Genomic DNA, 21,749 nt, shown 5'->3' on the forward strand with positions numbered 1-21,749 from the left:
ACACTAAATTATACGAAGAAGATAATGGGAAGTGCTTGCTAAGAGAAGTTGTTCCTCGCAGTGAAATTAGACACATGCCCCCTAACTTTAAAGCATCATACTTCAATGTTAGTGATCCAGTTGATGTTTTCTGCAAGGATGGGTGGTGGTATGGGATAATTACAGGTAGGGTTCCTATTCGAAGCAAGCTTACGGGTGAAGTTCGTTCTATATATTCAGTATACTTTCCTTTGTCAGGTGAAGAAATCGAATACTGCAAGTGGGAATTGAGAGCTGATCTAGAACGGGTTAGTGGTAATTGGATTCGTTCTCGCGCGTCCGCATAAATAGTTATGGATGTGGATAAGGATTTGTAAAGAAAAGTTCTTCTGGTGGTGTTTTGGTTTGAAGCACTTATTAATTAGAAGAAACTTTTTATAGCTGTAGTTTTTTTACTGTACCACCATGCATGCTTATTTCTAATTCATGCTGAATAAAAGTTTGTTCAAAAATTTATTGATTAACAGGCAAAAATTAAATTGGAGTTATGCAACGTTTGACCGTCATTTATTCAAGATAGTTTAATCCCGAAACATGCTATAATCTATGATACAGGTGCATCGAAATGGTGTTATCCTTGGTTTGGGCTCAAACCCTAATATCATGTCAAATCTCACAGTGTAGTACTGTACAACCAGTTGGAATGGCCTAATATGCCCAAATCCTTGATTGACGCAGATGAAGGCTTGATTTGATTATTGATGCCAAATACTAGTCTTTTTTGGTTGGTGGTGCGTAGATTACAAAAATGATTTTCCATACATTCTAATCCTGACATTGCTGGAGAAGAGACCCAAAATTTTGCAACAGTTACAGAGAACCAAATTTCCGCATCAAGTATTTAATCAAATTACTCAAGTTTAGTACATTTATTCAATAATTCATAGTAGAAAAGTAGATTACATATAACACCCAAGATTACAGAACAATGTCAGAGAACAAAATTAAAGCCACAAAACTCAAGAAATTGTTGACAAGACACATAACATAAATTACGTAGGTAAATTTTCGTCTGCAACTAATAAAATCTTGATCTTGCAACTCTGGGTTCATCAACTCTCATGACATTTCTTTTTCGATTGATTAGGCAAGATGGAAAATCCAGAACTTGTTTCTCTAAGAAAGATTCAAACCCGAATTTCCCAAACAGCGGTTCACAATAACTAGAACTGATAGATGATGATTTATTAATCTCAGGATTTTTTTTCTCCGCCACAGCTCTTCTTGATCAAGAATGCGAATTTGTTCTTCAAATTCTTTATCTTCTAGATCATATATCCCTGACTCTAATATAAAGCGCACATCTTCTACAAACTGTAAGGATCACCAGCAGGAAATTTTGTGTACAGCTGCTGTTGTTGTTGCTGCAGTAGTTATTGTTTTTGAAGCTGCTTCTGTAATTCTTGTTGCAGAAAGTAATCTTCTTGAATTTTCTTCACTTGCAATTGCAGTAAGTAATCTTCCTGTTTCTTTTGTTGAATAAGTAATTCTTGTCGCTCGAATTCTTGTTGTTGTTGTTCCTGCCAATTATATTCGAGCAATTGTTGTTGCAGGAATTGGAGTTCCCGTTCTCGTAGGTTTTGCGGTACATTATTATTGTATTGGTTTTTTGATGATGATGATTGTCTAGTAGCACCATGTTGTTGGCCTCTGCTAGTACTGCGTCTAGTTGTTGTGATGTTGCTGTAATTCATGGCTGCCATTAAACAAATTGTGAAGAGGAATGAAAGGAGGGAGCATTTATAGGAAACAGAGTTACCGGATTTTAGAGTACGGAAGGTTTTTTTTCCGGACTGGATCGGAAAGTCCGAATCTAGAAGGTCGGTGTAGAATCAGACTTTTGGTCCGTCTCTGTCTGAGCCTCTGAGAGACTGATAGGTGATAGCGTTCGTCTTATAAATCTGACTCGATTGAGTCAGCTCACTCATCTGAAGCTGAATCATCTGGACCTGATATTTGGGCCTGTTATCTGGGCTTTATTTTATTTTGTAAGCCGGTGGCGGTGAGTGAACTTTTTTTGAAACCTATTTTGAGGCATACTAGATTTTTTTGAGGCATACTAGATAATGCCAAAATAGGGTCACTAAATAAAAAACAACATCACCCCTCATCCACCATTTTTGATAATGACATAACTACCCTTATATAATTAGTGTAAATGATTATGATTAGAATTGATTAATTATGAATTTTAAGGATTGATTAAACATTAAATTATTAGTGGTGAATTAGTAAAAAAATCAAATTTATGTGAGAGAGTTGGGATTTTTGAGAGGAAGAAGAAGTGAAGAAAAAAAGCTTGGGTTTTGACTTTTGAGATTTTAGTGATTAGAAGTGACCAAAATATGTGATTCAAATCAGAGGTAAACTTCTATCGAGGTTTAATTTCCTTTTATAAGTTGAATCTGCCAAAAAATTGAATTTTTAAAACCCAGATCTGCTGACCAGATGAACAGTTCGGCTGATAACTTTTGAGCCGAACCTCTGTTTTTTTTGAAATTATACCTAGGTTCGGCTGAACCTAGGTATCATTTCAAAAGTTATCAGCCGAACTTCACTCAGAAACTGAATCATCCACTAGGTTCGGCTTGAAAAATTGAGGTTCGGCTGGAAAATTGAGGTTCGGCTGAAAATATTGTAAAGTCGCATTAGCCGAACATAGTGTTTCTCTAAATCATACACTAAGTTCGGCTCAAAATTGATACTGCAAGATCAGCCGAACTGATCTTCTGAAAACCCTAATTTCATCTTTGAAATCATATTATACCGATCAAACAAAATAAAATCAATCAAAAACAAGATGGGTTTGTTACGCATACATTCTAAAATACATCTAAGAGCAATTGAGATTTGTATTTCGCATTCCAACATCGCTCACTTCAATTCGTGTTTCCTTTGTTTGATTAACTTCTTTATTGAATTGGAGTCCTAGATGTTTAAGTTTAAAGTTTATTTTGATTTTTAATTTTAGGTTTTTGAGGATAAGGGAACTATGACAAATTGAAATTATTTAGGGATATATAGGTAATTACACTACCTTTAGAAACCCCTTATAAACCCACCCTAGATAATATAATGGATGAGTATGCCTCAAAAAAAATGAGTATGCCTCAAAATAGGTTTCCTTTTTTTTGAATCATTTTTTAGGGACCATGGTTTTTTTGGGGGGACCATGGTCTTATTAGGCCAACCTCCCTATACTTATAAGGGGTGTCCTAAAGTTAGGTAAATACACATTTACCCTTTACTTTAATTTAAATTAAAACTAACTTAATAACTATATAAATCTAATCATATACATCTAATCTAAATGAATTTATTAACCAAAATCAAAATCAAAAATGGGAGGGGAAATCGAAATTTTTTAGTTTTGAAAAAAAGATTATTCTCTTCTTCTTCTCTCTTTCCTTGACGTTCCTCGTTCGATTGAAAAACCCATCAATCTTTTTAATTGGTTCTTAGATTGGGAAAATTGAGTAGAAATCATCAAAATATGGTTTAAATGGAAGTTAAAGTGGCATGTTCAGTTAGGAATAGTTTTAAAAAAACTAGTTTTGTAACCGAACATTCTGAAACCAAGAACACGAAGAACACTTCGGTTATCACGAATTTAATTTTTCGTAACCGAACTCTGAGTTCGGTTGGTTCGCAAAAAATAGTTTTAACTGAACTCCTTATTGAATACCAATATATCGTGTTCGGTTGGTCCGCAAAAAATTCTAAAACTAATTAGTAACCGAACTCTACCCATAATACAAAAAAAAATGTAACCGAACTGTTTTATTTTTCCCACTATGTTGAGTTATGATTTAACCGGACTTTGCGTACTCTGTTCGGTTGGTTCGCAAAAAATTCTAAAACTATCTAGTAACCGAACTCTACCTATATTACAAAAAGAAAAAAAAATCCAATGTAACCGAACTGTGCTATTTTTCCTACTATGTTGAGTTTCAATTTAACCGAACTTTTCCCACTATGTTCGGTTTGTTCGCAAAAAATCTTAATAAACCGAACTCTTCACTAATTGCATACATGTGGAGTTCGGTTAGATATGTTGTTGGGTTAAAGTTTGCGAACCAACCGAACATTACTCTGTAAATCATATAAACAAAGTTCGGTAACATGTCTGTTAACCAAACTACTAAAAACCTCCATTAAAGAGCGAGTTCGGTAACCTGCGTGTTTGGAAAAAGTAACCGAACTACACTTTCAGATGAGTTCGAAAACCTGTTCTTCACATAAGGTAACCGAACAAGCCCAAATCTACTCTAAAAATTTACAGTTTTTTGAAAATTTGGAGCAATTCAACCAACATTATCTAAGTTTAAAGCATACCTGGGTACCCAAATACTCTTCCTCCGGTAGTGGTTGGTAAAATCGATCGTTTTTCATGTTTTCCTTCTTCATCTTCTCTAACTTTACTCTCTCAATAATTCTACTTCTTTTAAAAAAAATCATATGATTTTTTAATCTCACTAATTATCTTTAATTTAATCATTTTACTAATCATGATAGTAACTATTATTAACACTAACTAATCATTACCCAAAATTAATCAAGAGGGTAATTTAGGTATTAATATAAATATCTAGATAAGGGGTGACCTAGATTTACTTCTAATGTTTTACCCAAAATAAAATCATGGTCCCCCACAAAAAAGCCATGGTCCTCAAAAAACGTTTCTTTTTTTTCGTGAGCCGTGGGAAAATCGTGAGATATTTTGATAAGAATCACAAAAACTCAAGACAATTTCTCAATGTTGAATTAATATTTTGATAAGATTCCATGATATCTGTGTAGGGGCGAAATATCGCATAAGACAAACATGTAACTTCGCTCTGGACAAAACAACCATAAGCACGAAAACATAACAATTATCGGAAAAGAAGGCAAAGAGTAGTCACGCGACAACATGAAGAGAGTGCAAATAATAGTTACGCGGTAAATATAACGCGATTACTATTTCCATCAAAAGAAGCGCGAAGAACCACAGTGCGACAGACAGAGACATCTTCCAAAAGACTAGCGTAAAAAACTGAAACAAAATCAGTCAACTAAGATCTTGCACGTGAATCATGATTGTCTTCTACTGATAAATTTTCATATATAAGAAGTTAGAAATGATAGAGAGGGGATCGATCAGTCAGGAGAGATAAGCTAAGAAAGTTTCAGTAAAAGAAGAAACAAGTTCCATCTTAGAACTTAGTTTGCATCATTGTATTTCTCCATTATTTTGTAAGAAACTTAGTTTGAATCCACTATAAGAGCAATATACATTCATTATAAAGAGTTTACAAAGATTAAATAAGTTTCAAAGTGGTGATTAATATCATTAATGTTTAGGTTGATCAATAAGACTTAAGCTTTGTGTTATTATCATTACAAGGGTGTAGTTGTGGGATTTTCCGCAACTACATTTTGGCGCTAGAAACAGGAAGGATTTATCCTCACCTGATAATCAATAGCTCGGAATCATCATCCCTCAAAATTTCTTTGTTACCTTCATTCCTTTTACTTTTCCGTCCACCGTGAAATTATGATAGAAATATCACCATGTCTTTACCTTATTTGGAAAGTGTTCTTCAAGAACTCTTTATCTCTCAAAGTTTTAAAGGTACCCTGTTAAAAAATATTTAAAAATATATTTTCTATTACCAAAATCAACCGGATCTCTTCGCGAAACTCCCTGTCAACGAAATGGTAAGAACCACATCACAAAGCGAGTATTCAACAACAATGCAAAGAAAAGGCGCCGGCAGGAGAAAAAGAAAACAGACGACAGAAGAAGTGTCTGCTACAAATGACACGCGATACTGGACAAAGTGGATTAAGATGAGCAATAAGGAGAAGTCAACACGAGCTATTATTACAAATGATGAAAAAGAAGGAAAAGAACCGAACCACAAAAAAACAAGATGGAGAAACAACTATCACCCAGCGAGAACATGAGAGAAAACTCGCGCAGTGGAAGGAAGAAGAAAAGGTGTTGAATGCAAAACCAGTAAATCTCGCAAATAAGTGTGGCTTGTTAATGATAGAGAATCGCAACCTGAAAATAAAAGTGCGAGAATACGAATTGGGGATAGAATATGGGGAAAGTTAGAAGAAAACAAAAGCCAAGTGCAGATAAGAAGAAATACAGAGCATCGACAATGCAACTCTATCATATCAACCACAAAGGACGTCGAAGAATTTCACGGCAAAGTACTAAGGTGAGTCCACAAGCGCAATTTCTGCGGCTAAGAAATACATCCAAAAAAGAATCGCTTACCCCTGGAAGATTGGCAAAGGCGACCGATCGCGTTCAGCGCCAAAGACGCCCAGGAGGTGGAGAGTCGCACACAGAAAGCTTAATCATAACTATGACGATTGAACCAGATCGAAGGGACATAAAAAAGCGTGAAAAAGAAGATACCAGCCTGGGCAATCGACAAAATCCTAGTAGATAGCGAGAGTTCGGTAGACATGTTGTTCTACCAAACGTTTAAAGCAATGGGATACAACGATTCAAGTCTCGTGCCAGCAGAATACAACATTTTCGGATTCAATGGTATGGCGACAAAAGCCAAGGGCGAAATCATGGCGACTATTCCAGTAAAATCACTAGAGACGGTGGTAGCATTCAGTGTTGAAGATGTGGCTACTCCCTACAACGAGATTATCGGAACACCGTGGATACATGGAGTTAGAGGAATATCATCGACTTTCCATCAATGTGTTCGCTTTCCTATTCCCGACGGGATAGGAAAAATCAAGGGAGACACTGCGCAGGAGAAAATATGCCAGGACCTTAGTGTACAGCATAATGAAGGGAAAAAACAAACAAAGAAAGACAAAAGGAAGAAAGCAAAGAAGGAGAAAGAGTTCCAAATCTACATGGTGAAGGCGGCCGAAGGGAAAGGAATTCCAAGGGAAATCCCAGAAAAAGAAGGAGAACCAATGCACCAGTTAAAGGAGCCAAAACCGTAAGGAGAACCCGTACCAAGTTTTATTGCTTAAGAGCCCACGGAAGACATCAACCTGGGAATGGAGGTTGAACCAAAAATAGTAAAAATAGGAACGACAATGGAAGAAGAAGAAGAAGGGAATCTAGTGCGACTGCTAAAAGATTATCACGATGTTTTCGCCAAAATAGTTGTAATATGGGATGCTAAAAATGTTATCTCCTACTTGAATAAAAATACTAACCAGGTTAGCTGGTCTAGTGCTACTATTTTAGATGATTGTCTATCTTATTTAAACTCTTTTTCTTCTGTGAAATTTAATCACATTAGTCGTGATCTAAATGGATTGGCAGATGAAGCTGATAAATTCTGTAGAAGGAATGATGTAACAGGTGAATGGGGAAATACTCCTCCCCATTTCATCCTATAAACCTTGTATTCCTTTTAATTTAATATATTACTTTTTGTAGCAAAAAAAAAAAAAATCTAACTAGAATTTGCATCAATCATAGAAGAGATGCAGTAGGGGGTTTGAGGAGATATCCAACATTTCTGGATATGATACTGAAAAACAAATTTTGCAAGGGCTTGTGCAATACAGCTCGCATTTCTGTCAATGAAATTGAAACTTGTAGTCTGAGCATTGCTGGTGTTTCTGATTTCATGAATGAGCCTCGCCATCCTCCAAGGGATTCGATAAGTGTGATCAATGAGCGCCTTGACAACATTTTGATTGTCCCCTTCAATAGTAGACTGGCTGGAATTCACTTTGGAAGCAAGATTTGCAGCTAGCAAAAAACCATTTGCTTCTGCAAAAACTGGAGAGACATGAGATAAAAGCATTGTTTCGCTGCACAAGTGAGTACCTTACCAATCCGTCGCAACAACAACACAAGAAGCACGACCATCCTTGCTCGCCGCATCCACGTTTATCTTGATCTTTCCATTCGGTGGAGGAGTCCATTGAGACATACCTACTTGACTGTTTGTTGAATTAAATCTTGTAGAGATTTCACCTGTATTATCTTCTCCATGGTAATAAATTTTTTTAAACCAATACAACCCCTCACGAATAAGAACTTCAACATTAGCATTTCTCTTCTCGTATATAAGATTATTTCGAGCCACCAAGATTGACCATAGTAAGCAAGCACCCATGAAGAACGCATGATCATCATCACCAGCAAGAAGCCATTTTTGCAAACAAGCCCTCAAACTAATATCAGTTGAGCCTTGAATCCTCCAGGTAAGTGGTGAAGCGAACCAAACAGCCTGAGACAATGTACATTTAACTAATATGTGATCGATAGTCTCGGAATCTGAATGACAGAGTTGACATTCCATCAGTACCCCTTCTATGAATCTACTTAGTTTAGAGAAGACCCCAATGCCTCCATGTAAAAGTCTCCAAAGGAAAGTATGAAGCTTTGGAGCTAATTTCTTCTTTTTCCAAAACTTGGATCAAGGGAATGATGAATCATTTAATTGAGATGACTCACCCGAATTAGAAGAAATCAATTTCTGAAATGAACTTGAAGTATACTCACCATGGGTAGTCAAAGTCCAGATAAGTTTATCTAGAGATGGATTCTTGTAAATTTCGATGCTCAGAATTTGTGCAGCTTCAAATGGATCGAATAGATGATGAACTAACTGCTCATTCCATAATCCTTCATTGTGGTTTATCAAATCACTCACCCTGGAAACATTATCTGGCAGTTGTGGAGGTATGGATGGTTTAAATAATCCATGAAGACTTGGAATCCATGGATCTGACCATATATCACAGAGCTTTCATCACCAATCGGCCATAAAACACCTTCTGATCGTATAGGTCTGACAGAAAGCAGCGCACTCCAAGTACTTGTACATCTTAATTTGCGGCTTTATTGCACTCCAGAAGTTTGAGTTTCTGAGATACTTAGCTTTTAACAAGGAACCCCATAAAGAGTCTCAATCGTTAATGAATCTCTATGCTAATTTGGCCACCAAAGCTTTATTCAAGTTCTCTAATAATTTTAACCACGGGCCTCCTTTATCTTTATTAGTGATAAAATAGTCCCACTTTATGTAATGCAATTTCTTCTGATCCCTTGAATGACCCCACCAAAAATTCCTAATAGTTTGAGAAAGTTTATTCCTAATGGCATACAAACTATGTACCAAGAATTTCCAGGAGGGTTCTGACTTCAAACTTAGCATGATACGTCATCGAACTCGATAAATATGAAGCTCAGTGTTGATTCGAACTTCAAATATGGTATAATGACATACAAACTATGAACCACAAAGCTCCGAGAGGGTTCTGACTTCAAACTTAGCATGATACATCATCGAAATCGATAAATATGAAGCTCAATGTTGATTCGAACTTCAAATGTGGTATAACGACATATAAACTATGTACCAAGAAGCTCCGGGAGGGTTCTGACTTCAAACTTAGCATGATACATCATCGAAATCGATAAATATGAAGCTCAGTGTTGATTCGAACTTCAAATGTGGTATAACGGCATACAAACTATAAACCACAAAACTTCGAGAGGGTTCTGACTTCAAACTTAGCATGATATATCATCGAAATCGATAAATATGAAGCTCAATGTCGATTCGAACTTCAAATGTGGTATAACAGTATACAAACTATGAACCAAGAAGCTCCGAGAGGGTTCTGACTTCAAATTTAGCAGCATACATCATCGGAATCGATAAATAGAAGCTTAATGTCGATTCGAACTTCAAATATGGTATAACGGCATATAAACTATGAACCAAGAAGCTCTGTGAGGTTTCTGACCAACAATGGTTCCATCCATTTACATGTAAGATTCTGTTAGAATATTTCCCGAAACCTTAAACAAACCCTATTTTTGCATATTATATGCATAACCTGGCTCGGAGATTGAAACCTGGCCGTGAGCGGACTACATTAAGTCAGAAACTTAGTAAGAACGATGAATCCATCCATTTACATGTAAGATTCCTTCGGAATATTCCCCGAAACTTTAAATAAACCCTATTCTGGCATTCAGTTTTATTAGCAACTCTGGATAAGAAAGAATTCTAAATAATATATATAAATTCGAATATTATTATAGACCTTCGACTATATATAAATCCGAATAATATATAAGATTGAATTAGAAAATGAGAAATGAATTCACAAATTTCAAATCCTAATTACGATAACTAAGGGTTCCGGTAAACATTCCAACTTAGTGAAAGAGATCATTAAGGATAATATTGCAAACATTATTAGGTTTACGACTCCGATGTAACTAACAAGGTCTCAATATTAGAAATTACCGCACTCGTCTGAAAATGTATTTTTGACTTACAACGAAATAAATATTGCTCTCGAAAATAATATATACCAGATTTTCAAAATCGAACTGAGGATTATCCTGGTGAATAGTAAAGATAAGTTTCCATAATCGAACTTACAACAAACAAGATTTCGACATAAGTTGCACATATATAAATTGATAAGTAAATTGCGGATCAACGAGGCCGACTTTTTAATTCTAACAGGAAGTTTATATCGAACGAGATTAATGAATTAGATGTAAGTGCACCATTGACGAGAAGTTTGAAGATATTGGTATATATAGTCACATATCAATTGTTGAGGTATGAGATCAACTAAATTCTTGCAGACAATTACGACATACTTACGAATAATTTGAAGATTGCCATGCTATCGGATGACATAGTTACGAATAATTTGAAGAAATTGGTAAATTACTAAATTTTGAACGATATTGACAAAATATATGTCAATTTACTATACACAATTACGAAATTCTTACAAATTAGTTAAAAACCAAAATCTTTTAACTAAATAGCAGATTGCCATGCTATCGGATGACATAGTTTAGTTGTCTTAAATTAGGCAAAAGTGCATACTAAACAAGAAAATGCGCATCTGATCGGCAATAAATCATTTGGTATAGTTATAGATAATTTTCATTACTGAAACACGTTACCATTCCATATAAACTGCACACACAATTTCACACATTTATATAATTTTCACTACAAAGAAAACATTGATGAAAGATGCAAATGAGTGAACCTGGCGTGAATCGAACACGCATTTTTTGCGTTGAAGTCAGACGTGCTACCATTGCACCACAGATTCATTAGTATTCAAACATGTATAGTTTAAAGAATTATATGATTATCTTCCGAATTTGTCAACTGCAAACACATTTAATCACTTGGACAGACAACCAAGAAAGAAAAAGTCAATCGGACACGCAGTTCCATGAAACCCCTACGAAAAAGTGATTTGCAGTTTAGTCACTCATGGCACATAGTGAGTCAGAAGAGAAATTGGAAAATTGTGAGAGAAAAAACTGAAACATAACATTCAGCAGAAAGTTTTAGAATTGTTATCCTTTGGACAGTATTTTTAACCTTTGGACATATAGAACTTCAAAATCATATCAACTATTGCACCAGGATTGATGTCGATAACTCATATTGCCGAATAGATAGTTTTGGACCAAATTGACAGGATTCATAAATCTATGATTTTACTAACTGTTGAACAATACTACTAGAGGTAAAGTTCTTAGATGCTGAAAACCCCAAGTACAGATTCCCATGGAGACATTTTCACCACCACTCTCTCATTCACCCACTCAACGTGCACTAGCACCATTTACTGACTCTCTCACCACCTTCACCACTCTCTCTTTCACTCACTCACCACTAGTACCACTCTCCCCAGGACCAATGAAACCAAAAGGCTGCAGTGGCCGGAAGAGATATACAAAACAGTAAAACGATCATTTAGCACAGAGGTTGGAAGGGAATATAAAACAGTAAAAGAAATTCTACAAGAATCTATTGACCTAGACAAATAACAGTCATTAAGAACTATTGCCCAAAGAATATCATTCAACACCATGGATATGAGAATATAAAACCTACGTGCAGGTTTAAAGTTTCTAAAAATCACTAGATAATGTTGAACTAAAATGTGCATAGTATAAAGATGATGGCTTTTTCACCTAAATAAATATCACAAGCCAAACAAAGAACAAGAGAAATAATTTGCACCTTTGATTTTTTCAGCCTGGATATGTTATGCACACCAAGAGTTACCCTGCTTTGAAGGAAATCAATGACCTTCTTCGCATCGTGGAAGACATCAATGTCAACAAGATCCTGTAGGAGGATTCCGGTAAGTATCTTCAACAGAAAATATAATTGAAAAGCAATGTGTTACTCTCTATAAATATAAAACCTAAAGAATGATAAAAGAAAAATAAAATCTCCAGAAGTACCAAGTTCAGAAACCCTCTTTTTGCTAACTGCAATCTCCAGTTGCGCAAATGTTAACGGTACAATTACAGTGTCGCTGTCCTTGTCATCTTATAAGGCCTTATAAGAAAGCTCATAATAACGAACTTGGAGGAATTTAGTGACGCGGAACAGTAAGAACTGTAATGTGGTGCACAGAACATGACACATAACAACAAGAGCAGTAAGTAAGTAAGTATATAAGAATTCATGGATTATTTAGTGCATGAGGCTATGTGCCGAAGGTCTGTGGAAACATTTAGTGCTAGACCATAGTAAGTTATCCACTGCGATACCCGAATACCAATGGAAGCAACCTTCTTCATTCCTAAAGATGAAGCGCAACAGTCAAATCAGAATACCAGTCAGGGGCTAGTAAATAATTCATACAAGTTGGTCAATAAGAACGGATCTGATTCACTAACTAGTTGATCCCAAACGTTCAATTTGGTGCTGCACAATGTAATAATATCATCCTAAGACGAGTTCAAATATCAGAGAATTACGAGAAAGTGTGATGGCACCAAAAATACACCAAGGAGTGAGAAGGCTTACCAACCCAAGCGCCAGTTGAACCCATGACGATAGAAATCCTCGAAGTGGTCATGCGAGTACTTTCGATTGATTCAAAATTACGAGATTTCTATATATGTTTGCTACATTCTCTTATACAGTAGAGCAATATAAAGTAGTGGTCTACATGACTCTTGTTGTATTACTATGTTTCTGCAAGATACTATATTTTTATGGCGCAAATTGAGACTCAAAATGATCATCTAAAGACAATTTTTTCATACCATCAGCGGAAAGTAACTTCCTACATTTCCCATAATATGTCAATAGAAGAGAGATCAATGGACGCCTAGTGCAATGTGTACCCAAAAGTTCAGCACGAAATTCAAAGGCAACTAAGAAGTCCGACCAACTTGTACTTAATGGAGTGGCAAAGTGTGCAGGAACTATTCTCTTGAGTTCCCAATCTCTAGTAACCCTATCAGTCCGACCCCTTACCTGCAAATTAAAACACTCACAAACCAAATGTGTGCATAAATAGGTTAACAAAGTGCATTAGAAATCTGAATGCATGAGATGAAGAAACGGTATACACATTCATAATTTTTACATTACCCTCTCAAGAACTTTACATTTTCTACACTCACGCGAAAAAAATAAAAAACCCAATCTCATATAAAACCCGCACTAAACAAACCAAAATTCAATCCCTAAAATAAAAATTGAAACAATAACTAGTTATGGGAACTTAAATTTAAGTATTTCAGCTCCATTCAAACAATTTAACAAACAATTTGAGCTCAAAACGAAATTACAACTTGAACGATGTTACAGAAGAAATTTTTAATCATGGGTTCTTTTCACAACAGAAAAACCGAATAAAAGAAACCTAAATTGCAATCACCATCTTAAAGCAACAAAAAAAAATAGAGGAAGAAAACCAACCTGTAATTGATAACTTTCTAGAAAAATTAGGCAAGATTGCTGAGATTTAATCCTCTAATTCCTTCAACTATCGTGGTTAGAGATCTCTTACAGATCGGTATTTGGGGGAGAAAAATTAAACGGATTTGAGTTCAACTGATATAAAGGAAGAAAGATGATCGAGTTCTTCAGGTGTGTAATGGTTGGAAGAGTTGTGTCGGATGTGGTTTCGGTCCTTGGAAGATTTTGGAAAATAGCTATGTTAGGTTGCGGTTCCGAATATCTTCTGGTTCCGGGATATAAGTTATTCTAAGGTTTCTAAAACTTAAATTGGTTCCAAACAAAAGATTTGTAAAATCCTATAATTTTATTTTACATTTTCTCAATTTTAAAATAAATCAATGTGTTAGCTATGTAAAATTGTGTTACTATTAAAAATGACAAAGAGTTATAAAGATGGGGTGGATTTTGGTATACATGGATTTTGGGTAGGAATATTAGTAATAGTGATTTAGTGCAGAATGTGTTAGGGATGTATAACTAATGATCTCACAGTTTCAATATTTATTTAGTTTTTATGAGATAATTCCTAATTATGGTAACTATTTCTTAATTTGCTAACCCTTCATATGAGTTACTAGATTTTTGATGGATCATTTGAGTTACCAAAAAAAATTTAGTTAGGAAACTCATTGTTAGGAAAACCTAGATTTGGTGTAGTGTTATAAAGGACATTGCATGATGCAATGGGTCTAAACTCATGTGCGGTTTCATGATTTTTTACCTTGGGTATGAGAGACAAATATGTGTGACTGAGACCAGGTGGAAGTGTTGAATGCCTGAAACACTCTTGAATGCATTCTGTGACATCGGGACCAACAATTTGCCAAAACTTCTTGTAAAAGATGGATAGGTACCCGTCAGGGCCTGGTGCACTAAGCTGAGCCATGGATTTAATTGTTGCAAACACTTCATCAGCCGTAGGAATTGCTGCAAGATTTCTGCACTCAACTGGAGAAATAAAAAATTTCATAGATTGTAATATCTATAGTAAAGAGATTATGAAAGTGAGTTACAAGAGTTTCTTTGATTTCCTGATATTTAGAAGTCTAGATACCAGCATCATTTTCTAGAGCAATAATGTTATTCTTGCTCCTTCTATGAGCTACTGCCAAATGAAATGGTTTAGAGTTCTGGTCAAAATGAGGAACCCATTTACAATGATTTCTCTGTTCCCAGAAGATCCCCTCTCTTATTATTAGTGCATCTACTTCACCACGTACAATTTTCTCTTATCAGCTAGGTGCACATTAACTTGAAGTTCAGCAAGCCTTTGTTTAGCTTCATCTAGTTCTCTTGTAATATTCCCAAAGTTCTTCTTGCTCCATTTTGAGAGGTCTTTACCCAACATCAAAAGTTTGTTTGTTGTATTCCCAATATTGATGTTCCAGCTTTTCTTTATCTCCTCAATCTATTGAGATATATTCAAATTTGTACTGCCTTTTCTTTTTGCTGACTTTTCTACAAGTATTAAGAAGTATAGGGACATGGTCATTATAGATCCTTGGCAAATGTAGAACTGCTTCCTCATAAAAAATCAGTCTCCAATTAGAGTTGCATAGCGCCCGATCTCTTTCAAAAATGAGAGCACTTTGAGTGGCATTATTAGACCATGTGAATGTTGGCCATGCATATCCAAGGTCCATAATATCTCTATTTTGTATCATATTCTTGAATTCTCTGCAAGTGACAATAATGTTAGGAGAGCCACCTTGTTTTTCCCTCGAATCAAGAAGAGCATTTAGATCCCCAATGATACATTCTGGAGAGTGAATGGAAGCAACCAAATTGGCATGGCTGCTAATGGGGGTACCATTATGCTGGAGGGTGTAACAATACCTTACCAAAACATGTTTTGTCTTATTTGCAATTTGGTACACCCCGAAGCAAAATGATACCCCTCATTAGCAGCATTGCAAATTGGATATGTTCAACCGAAAGAGGTTTCCGTTCTGCCGAGCTGGCGGGCCGTAGATGCATAACAATTACCATTGAGGTATGTTAAACTTGGCACCAATACAACGGGGAATCAGATTTTTGTTTGATGAGATAACACTGAGATCAAAGTTATCAAAGTTATCTTTCCACAATAGAAGCAAACCACCACTATAAAACATAATGGGAGTATCTGAAGTTAAGAGTATTGCAAATCTAGGAGCAACTTTAGTGTTGTTGCTATAAGCCATATATGGCAACAAATCCAATCACACTCCTAGCTTCTATACGTCCCATATTTCCATATTCTCAAACCGGGTGTCTATATATGAGAACTTTATTTGGCAAATCCCATATATAGCTTCCCGCAGTTATAAAATGCGTTGGACATAAATGTTAACTTAAATTGCGTGGAACTTCTAAAAGATGTTGAAGTTTATGTTTATTAGTAAAACGTTCTCTAAGAAAGCGGTAGGTGTGAACGTACTTTAAGAAAGCGTTTATGGAAACGCAGATTCTAAAAGCGTCTAACTCCGACGCAAGTTATATTTGCGTTTAATTACGTTGTGTTGAACGTGGCTGCTAACAACGTCTCCACCAAACTCATTTTATAACTGCGTCCATAGTGGGACTTTACTCAAACAACGACCACAAAGATTTTCTTTTGATATAAAAAAGGTATACTCGGAGAAAACATAGTTATAAACCACGTTCTATACTGAACGTGTTTATAAAAAGCACCGGGGTCAAACGTAATTTTAATGTCGTCGAATTAAACGTAGTTATAAAAAACGATTAGAGGACAAACGGTATTTTAAATCGCGTTGCATATAACAGACACAATGGTTTTCCTGCGTTTGAGTTGGACGGATTTTTTTATTACGTTTCTCCTGAAACGGTGATATTAATATTAAGTACATTGATTTGTCTTCCATTACGTCGCATACCAAATTGCTGAGCCAAAAAAGCCATATATAACTTGAGAATTTGAGAATACAGTAACTCAACGCTGCAGTTGCTCTAATCTAGTTGAGTTTAATTTGTACTTCTCAATACCTAAAATTATTGATAGTTGACTTTGACTTTGACTTTGACTTTGACTTTGACTTTGAGTTTTGCTTTAACTTAGATTTCGGATACCTACTTCGTCTTTTTCGGAGAGTAGTAATAAGATCCCAATTTCTTAAACCCTAAATCTAAAAATGACAGCAAAAAATTAATCAAAAACCCTAATGAATCTCTCAAAAGCTTATCGTAAAAAGTCAGGCACTCTCATCACCACCAGGTCTTGATTCTTCATCTTCTTTGATTAGATTGCCTGAAAGAAGAAAAGTATATGCCGTAATCAGATCACCACATATTGATGAAAAATCAATTTGAAATGAGAATTAAGAATCAATATCAGGTTATAAAAGTATCTCCACATGCATTACAGATTAAACAAGTATTTTTGGTTGAAAAGACAGCGGATGTGCGATGCTCAGTTTGAACTTCAGCTTAACTGTTTTAAGACTCGTTCGGATCATCTTAAACGGGTAAGCCCTCATGTAACCCCCTAATCTCTCTTTTCATTTATGATTTGATTTGCTGTTATCGTTATTGTTCTGCGTTATTCAGCATTACTTAAGTTAGAGGTTTTGTTTGTGTATTATTGACATTTTAGGGGTTCTTTAAAATAGTTTTTAACCAGTCAAGATGAAATGTGGGAACTGACTTTTTATAAACTAATTCGATGGGTAGTTGTTAAATTGGAGTCTTTTTGCGTCTTGATTTAGGCTGCAATTTTCTCACTTTAACAGTTCTTAATCATAGAAATCTTGGATTGAAGAACTTGATTTGAAATTTGGGTCATGAAATAGACAAGACTAGAGAAAAGTGTTGTTATTTTTGTTAGTTGTGTTCCCTTGGACCTTTTTTAAATTGAATTGAGTCGTAGTATCTATAGATGCATATTTTTTGAGTTCTAAGCAATTTGTAATGGAAATGTATCATGTAAATCAAGTATCTTACGTCTATGGTGTAACTCTTAATCCATTTATAAAGTGGTTATGATGGAAAAAACCACTTTATTTTTCCCTAGTCACTCTACTTCCGTTAGATAGCTGGAATTGATAATTTATACTAACAAGAACCCAAGACTCATGCTTAGATACTATGCCTTTTCCAGAGGTAACTACGGTACCTCTCAAAGATTGGGAAGCATTTGATAACTTTGCTCAGCTGTTGTTGTGAAACACGTCCAGTTTGATGTATGGGTATTGAGGAAGAGAATCTTGGGCTAATTAAACAATTTACCATTCCTAATGAAGTACCAATATTCGGGCTTATATTCCTTAAGCCGATATGGTAAATTTGAAAATGGTGGGATTCTAGTAAAGACTAGGGAGGATTTAGTTTTATATGACCAAATAAATAAACCAAAGAGTTAAAGGGTTACTTCTCTGATACTGCTATGAGACTGAGTAAAGATATTTTACTGGGGAATGTAGAGAGTCATGTGGAAAGCCTAGTCCTGCTAAAAACTGGTACTTATGTGGAGAAAACGACTGCAAATTTAAACATGGAGAAATCTAGCTAGGATATAAAAATCAAGGTAACTTTATTATCCTTTTGGTTGTTACAATTAGGGGATCTGTACTTACTATATTTAAGCAGAATTTGTGCTGTAGTTTTCGTATGATTTTGCATTGTTTTTTTTTCCATCTTGCGATTTGCGATATCTGTTTGATCTGGCTTCGAGTATCTCTTGTGGTTATGGAACTGTTTTGATTTTAAATTCAATGGTGCAGTCTTTTACTATAAGAAAGTAGGTGCTTCTTTAATTTGACTAAAATAAACCAGGTACTAGAATTGATGAACACATAGAGAATACATCAGATATCATCAGTATTGACAGTGACAGATACATTGAGATGAGAATATGATATATTGCATGAATGATGCAAGCTAAGAATCTGCTTGGCCTGCCATGCTCTTGTCGCTAGGGGCATGTCCGTCACTTCATTTTGTAATCATTTTCGGAAATCATACACTGGCTGCTGGCATTTGAGGTTGTTGAACACTAGCTATTATTATCACTTGAAGTCCCAACCAAATTATATGGAACTAGCATGTGTTACAAGAATATTTTGCACCCGTCATACTCCAAAATAGCATAACTTAGAGGAACATGTCAGGTGAACATCAGCATATCCAGAGCTGTGGATGCTTATGTATATCTGAAAGTAGCAACTCCCTAGCGAGGAATACGTCTTCCCAAGGAATGTTATTGATTTTTAGGCGGAAATCCTTCCAGCAGGGAAACGTCTTTTATATTAATTACTGTCTTTTATTGCAATTTAATGAGAACTTTGAATCAAATGTAATTCCTAGTACTTTGATAACAATGCTGAACAGAAAAGCTCTGTTTTATCTTAATATTGAATCGCTATTATTGTGACCTCATATCGCTCGTATTATAGATATGATTAAAAGGCTTTTTTTCATTATCCTTTCACTTTGTGTTCAGACCCTCCATCTCATCTTTGGCTACTGCTTGGGTAAGCGAAAAAAAATCCTGTACAAAACCCATATAAGATGAAATTGATTGGTGAATTTTGCATTTTAACTAGAAGTTGGACTACGGAAAAGCAACCAAAAAACTGATGTGCATCTACTGATCATGCGTGGCCCTTTCTTGACCAGCAACAAAAAAGCTTAATACCTTTTAGCGCTGCTTGTATATGGTGGAAAAATGTTTTGTTTAGGTAGTTATAAGAAGAAACTTGTCTGATTTGGATGTCTCTTTTCTCAACCCAATTGAATGTTTGATCCAATTAGGATGTGAAACTTAAAATTTTCGTTCTAAGAATGATTTTTAGTTGATGATTGTATATTTCAGTGTACCTTTTGATCTTGAATTGTGTTTACTTGAGAAGGAACACTTGAACTTCCTATACGAAATCAGTTTTTGAAGTTCCCTGCTGTGTAGACTTATTACCTCTCGCTGCTTGTAGTATGTTGTTTTCTGAAGTAGCTATGGCCTGTAGAAGGTTGAGAGGAACTGGATAAAGGATGCCTATGTTTAGCTATTGTTGTGAAATGTGTCCAATTTGATGTACGGGTGATGCATGATTATGGACTAAACAATTTTATATAATACCAAGTAACCGCAGTTCCATTCTTTTAGCCTATATAGTATTTTGAAAGTGATAAGATTCTCAGTTTTAAATGAAGCTTAACAAAAGAATCTTTGTGGTTTTGCAAGAGCGGCTTCCCACTCCAAAGAATTGATGAACATGGGATGCGCGACTCTTGGACTACACATGGGCAGATATTCACTTTGCAAGCCTCTTTGGTCTTCAGAATATGGTGAAATGCTCTTCATTCGACTCTTGGACTAGACATGAGCAGTTTCCACCTAGTTTAACATTTCACGGTGTTTTTTGCGCCAATGCTCTTCATTGGACAAGCGATGCCTCCAATTATATAGTCTCTTTTGGTGTTAGTAATGAGAAATTCATGGATGCACATCTACCAGAAAAAGAATATTAGACATCCAGAAATATAGCAACACGGAATTGTGTAAGAACTTGGGAGTATGATGGGCCTGGGTGGTTTACATTGGCATTCAGGTAGTATTAATCTCTCTGGTCGACAACACTTGACTTGACACAGTTAGCAAACGTGTGAGACCGGGCAAATGTTATGGAGGAAACTAAAAAAGCTGAGGAGGACTTTGGTTTGTAACCACAGGACACTAACGAAACCAAACCCCAGAGAAAGGCGTGCAAAACCATGCATTAAATGAAAAGGTGAGATTGTCTTTAAAATCTGAACACAGAGAACAGAAAATTGACCATGTGGCAGTAATTAATTAGCGTGAGTAATAAGTTATGGATGATAAAAGGAAGATAAAGAAGAGAGATTTACTGAGCATACAGTAAAGATATGTCTCCTGTATTTAATACCCACTAATAATACAGTAAAAGAGAGAGAGAAAACAGCTAAGGAAGATCAAGTCCAGAAAAACGGACCTGAAAATAGACCAAACACAAAACTGATGGACAAAAAATCTCATTTCCCTTTGGGGTAGCTAAGACAGAATATTCAAGTTTCAATAACCTTTTCACTCTTCTTTCTACATAACAGAGAGCTTAACAAGATGCAGGGATTAGCTAAGTTCCCCTATATCTGGAACTGTTGAGAACTTGGTGTAAGTAAAATACTGGTTTTATCTTGACAACTGCAATAAAAGGATAATTTGGATTCTAAACAACTGTAATATCTTAATTCTTTTGCTTAATGAAGAAAGAATTCTTTTTTATCTGAAAAGTCTGATCTTTTGTTGCACTGAGAAGTCAACCGCATTAAAAAGCTAGATAATATAGTTAGCTACAGTTATAGATAGCATTTGTCTCCGCCTGTGCTAAGTAGCTAGAGACACAACATTCTTCAGAAATGTGCAGATTTCGTACTACTTGAGGAGAGAAAAAGAAAAAGGGCTTCCATCAAATAAATACCACGCTTCTTCGCTCTATTCCATTCTATATTTACCTACATTCCCTTTCCTCTGCAATACTGGCCCCCCAACCTCTTCGTAGATCTCTCTCAATCTCTCTTTCTGGTGGACCCATATGCCATCCCGTACCGTTAATAACTACATTACCCGCCGGGAGGGTTTTGATATTGATCTTTTGTTTTTTTGATGAAAAATGTAACTTTGGTGCCACTGTCTAATAATTTCAGAAAAATGCTTAGAAAATAAACGTACTCTCAAGATTTTGGACTAATACAACAGTAATACTTATTAAAGTTACTTCCAATAGTGTAAGTACTCGAAATTACAAGTAGGCTTACAAACGAGGGACAGATCAAGCTAAGATATATAATGTAAATGTAATCTCTCTAAGCTAATGAGAGAATGATCAAGCTAAGTTACAACCCCAATAAACACAAAATACTTGAGACATATGGTAATTAATATTAATCAAAATACTAGTTGTAATTAGATGGATTAGAGAGAGGGACACCGACATGATCAGT

At 35.5% G+C, this 21,749-nt stretch overlaps 1 protein-coding gene and 1 non-coding gene across 2 annotated transcripts; both read right to left on the reverse strand.

Annotated features, from left to right (window-relative positions):
* Positions 1-7,850: 7,850 nt before the first annotated feature.
* Positions 7,851-8,327, reverse strand: LOC113272035. Its single transcript, XM_026521949.1, has one exon. It carries the CDS (start codon positions 8,325-8,327, stop codon positions 7,851-7,853), a length of 477 nt encoding a protein of 158 aa, XP_026377734.1.
* Positions 8,328-11,053: 2,726 nt separating this feature from the next.
* On the reverse strand, positions 11,054-11,124 carry TRNASTOP-UCA. The gene has a single exon. It is a non-coding gene; the product is annotated as a tRNA-Sec (tRNA).
* Between the last annotated feature and the right edge of the window lie 10,625 nt (positions 11,125-21,749).

The sequence above is a fragment of the Papaver somniferum genome, chromosome 4 (genome assembly GCF_003573695.1).
Source record: "Papaver somniferum cultivar HN1 chromosome 4, ASM357369v1, whole genome shotgun sequence".
In the NCBI taxonomy this organism is placed as follows: Eukaryota; Viridiplantae; Streptophyta; class Magnoliopsida; order Ranunculales; family Papaveraceae; genus Papaver; species Papaver somniferum.

Coding starts and splice junctions, on each gene's coding strand:
- LOC113272035 (XM_026521949.1), bottom strand. CDS start 8,327: ATGGAATGTCAACTCTGTCATTCAGATTCCGAGACTATCGATCACATA.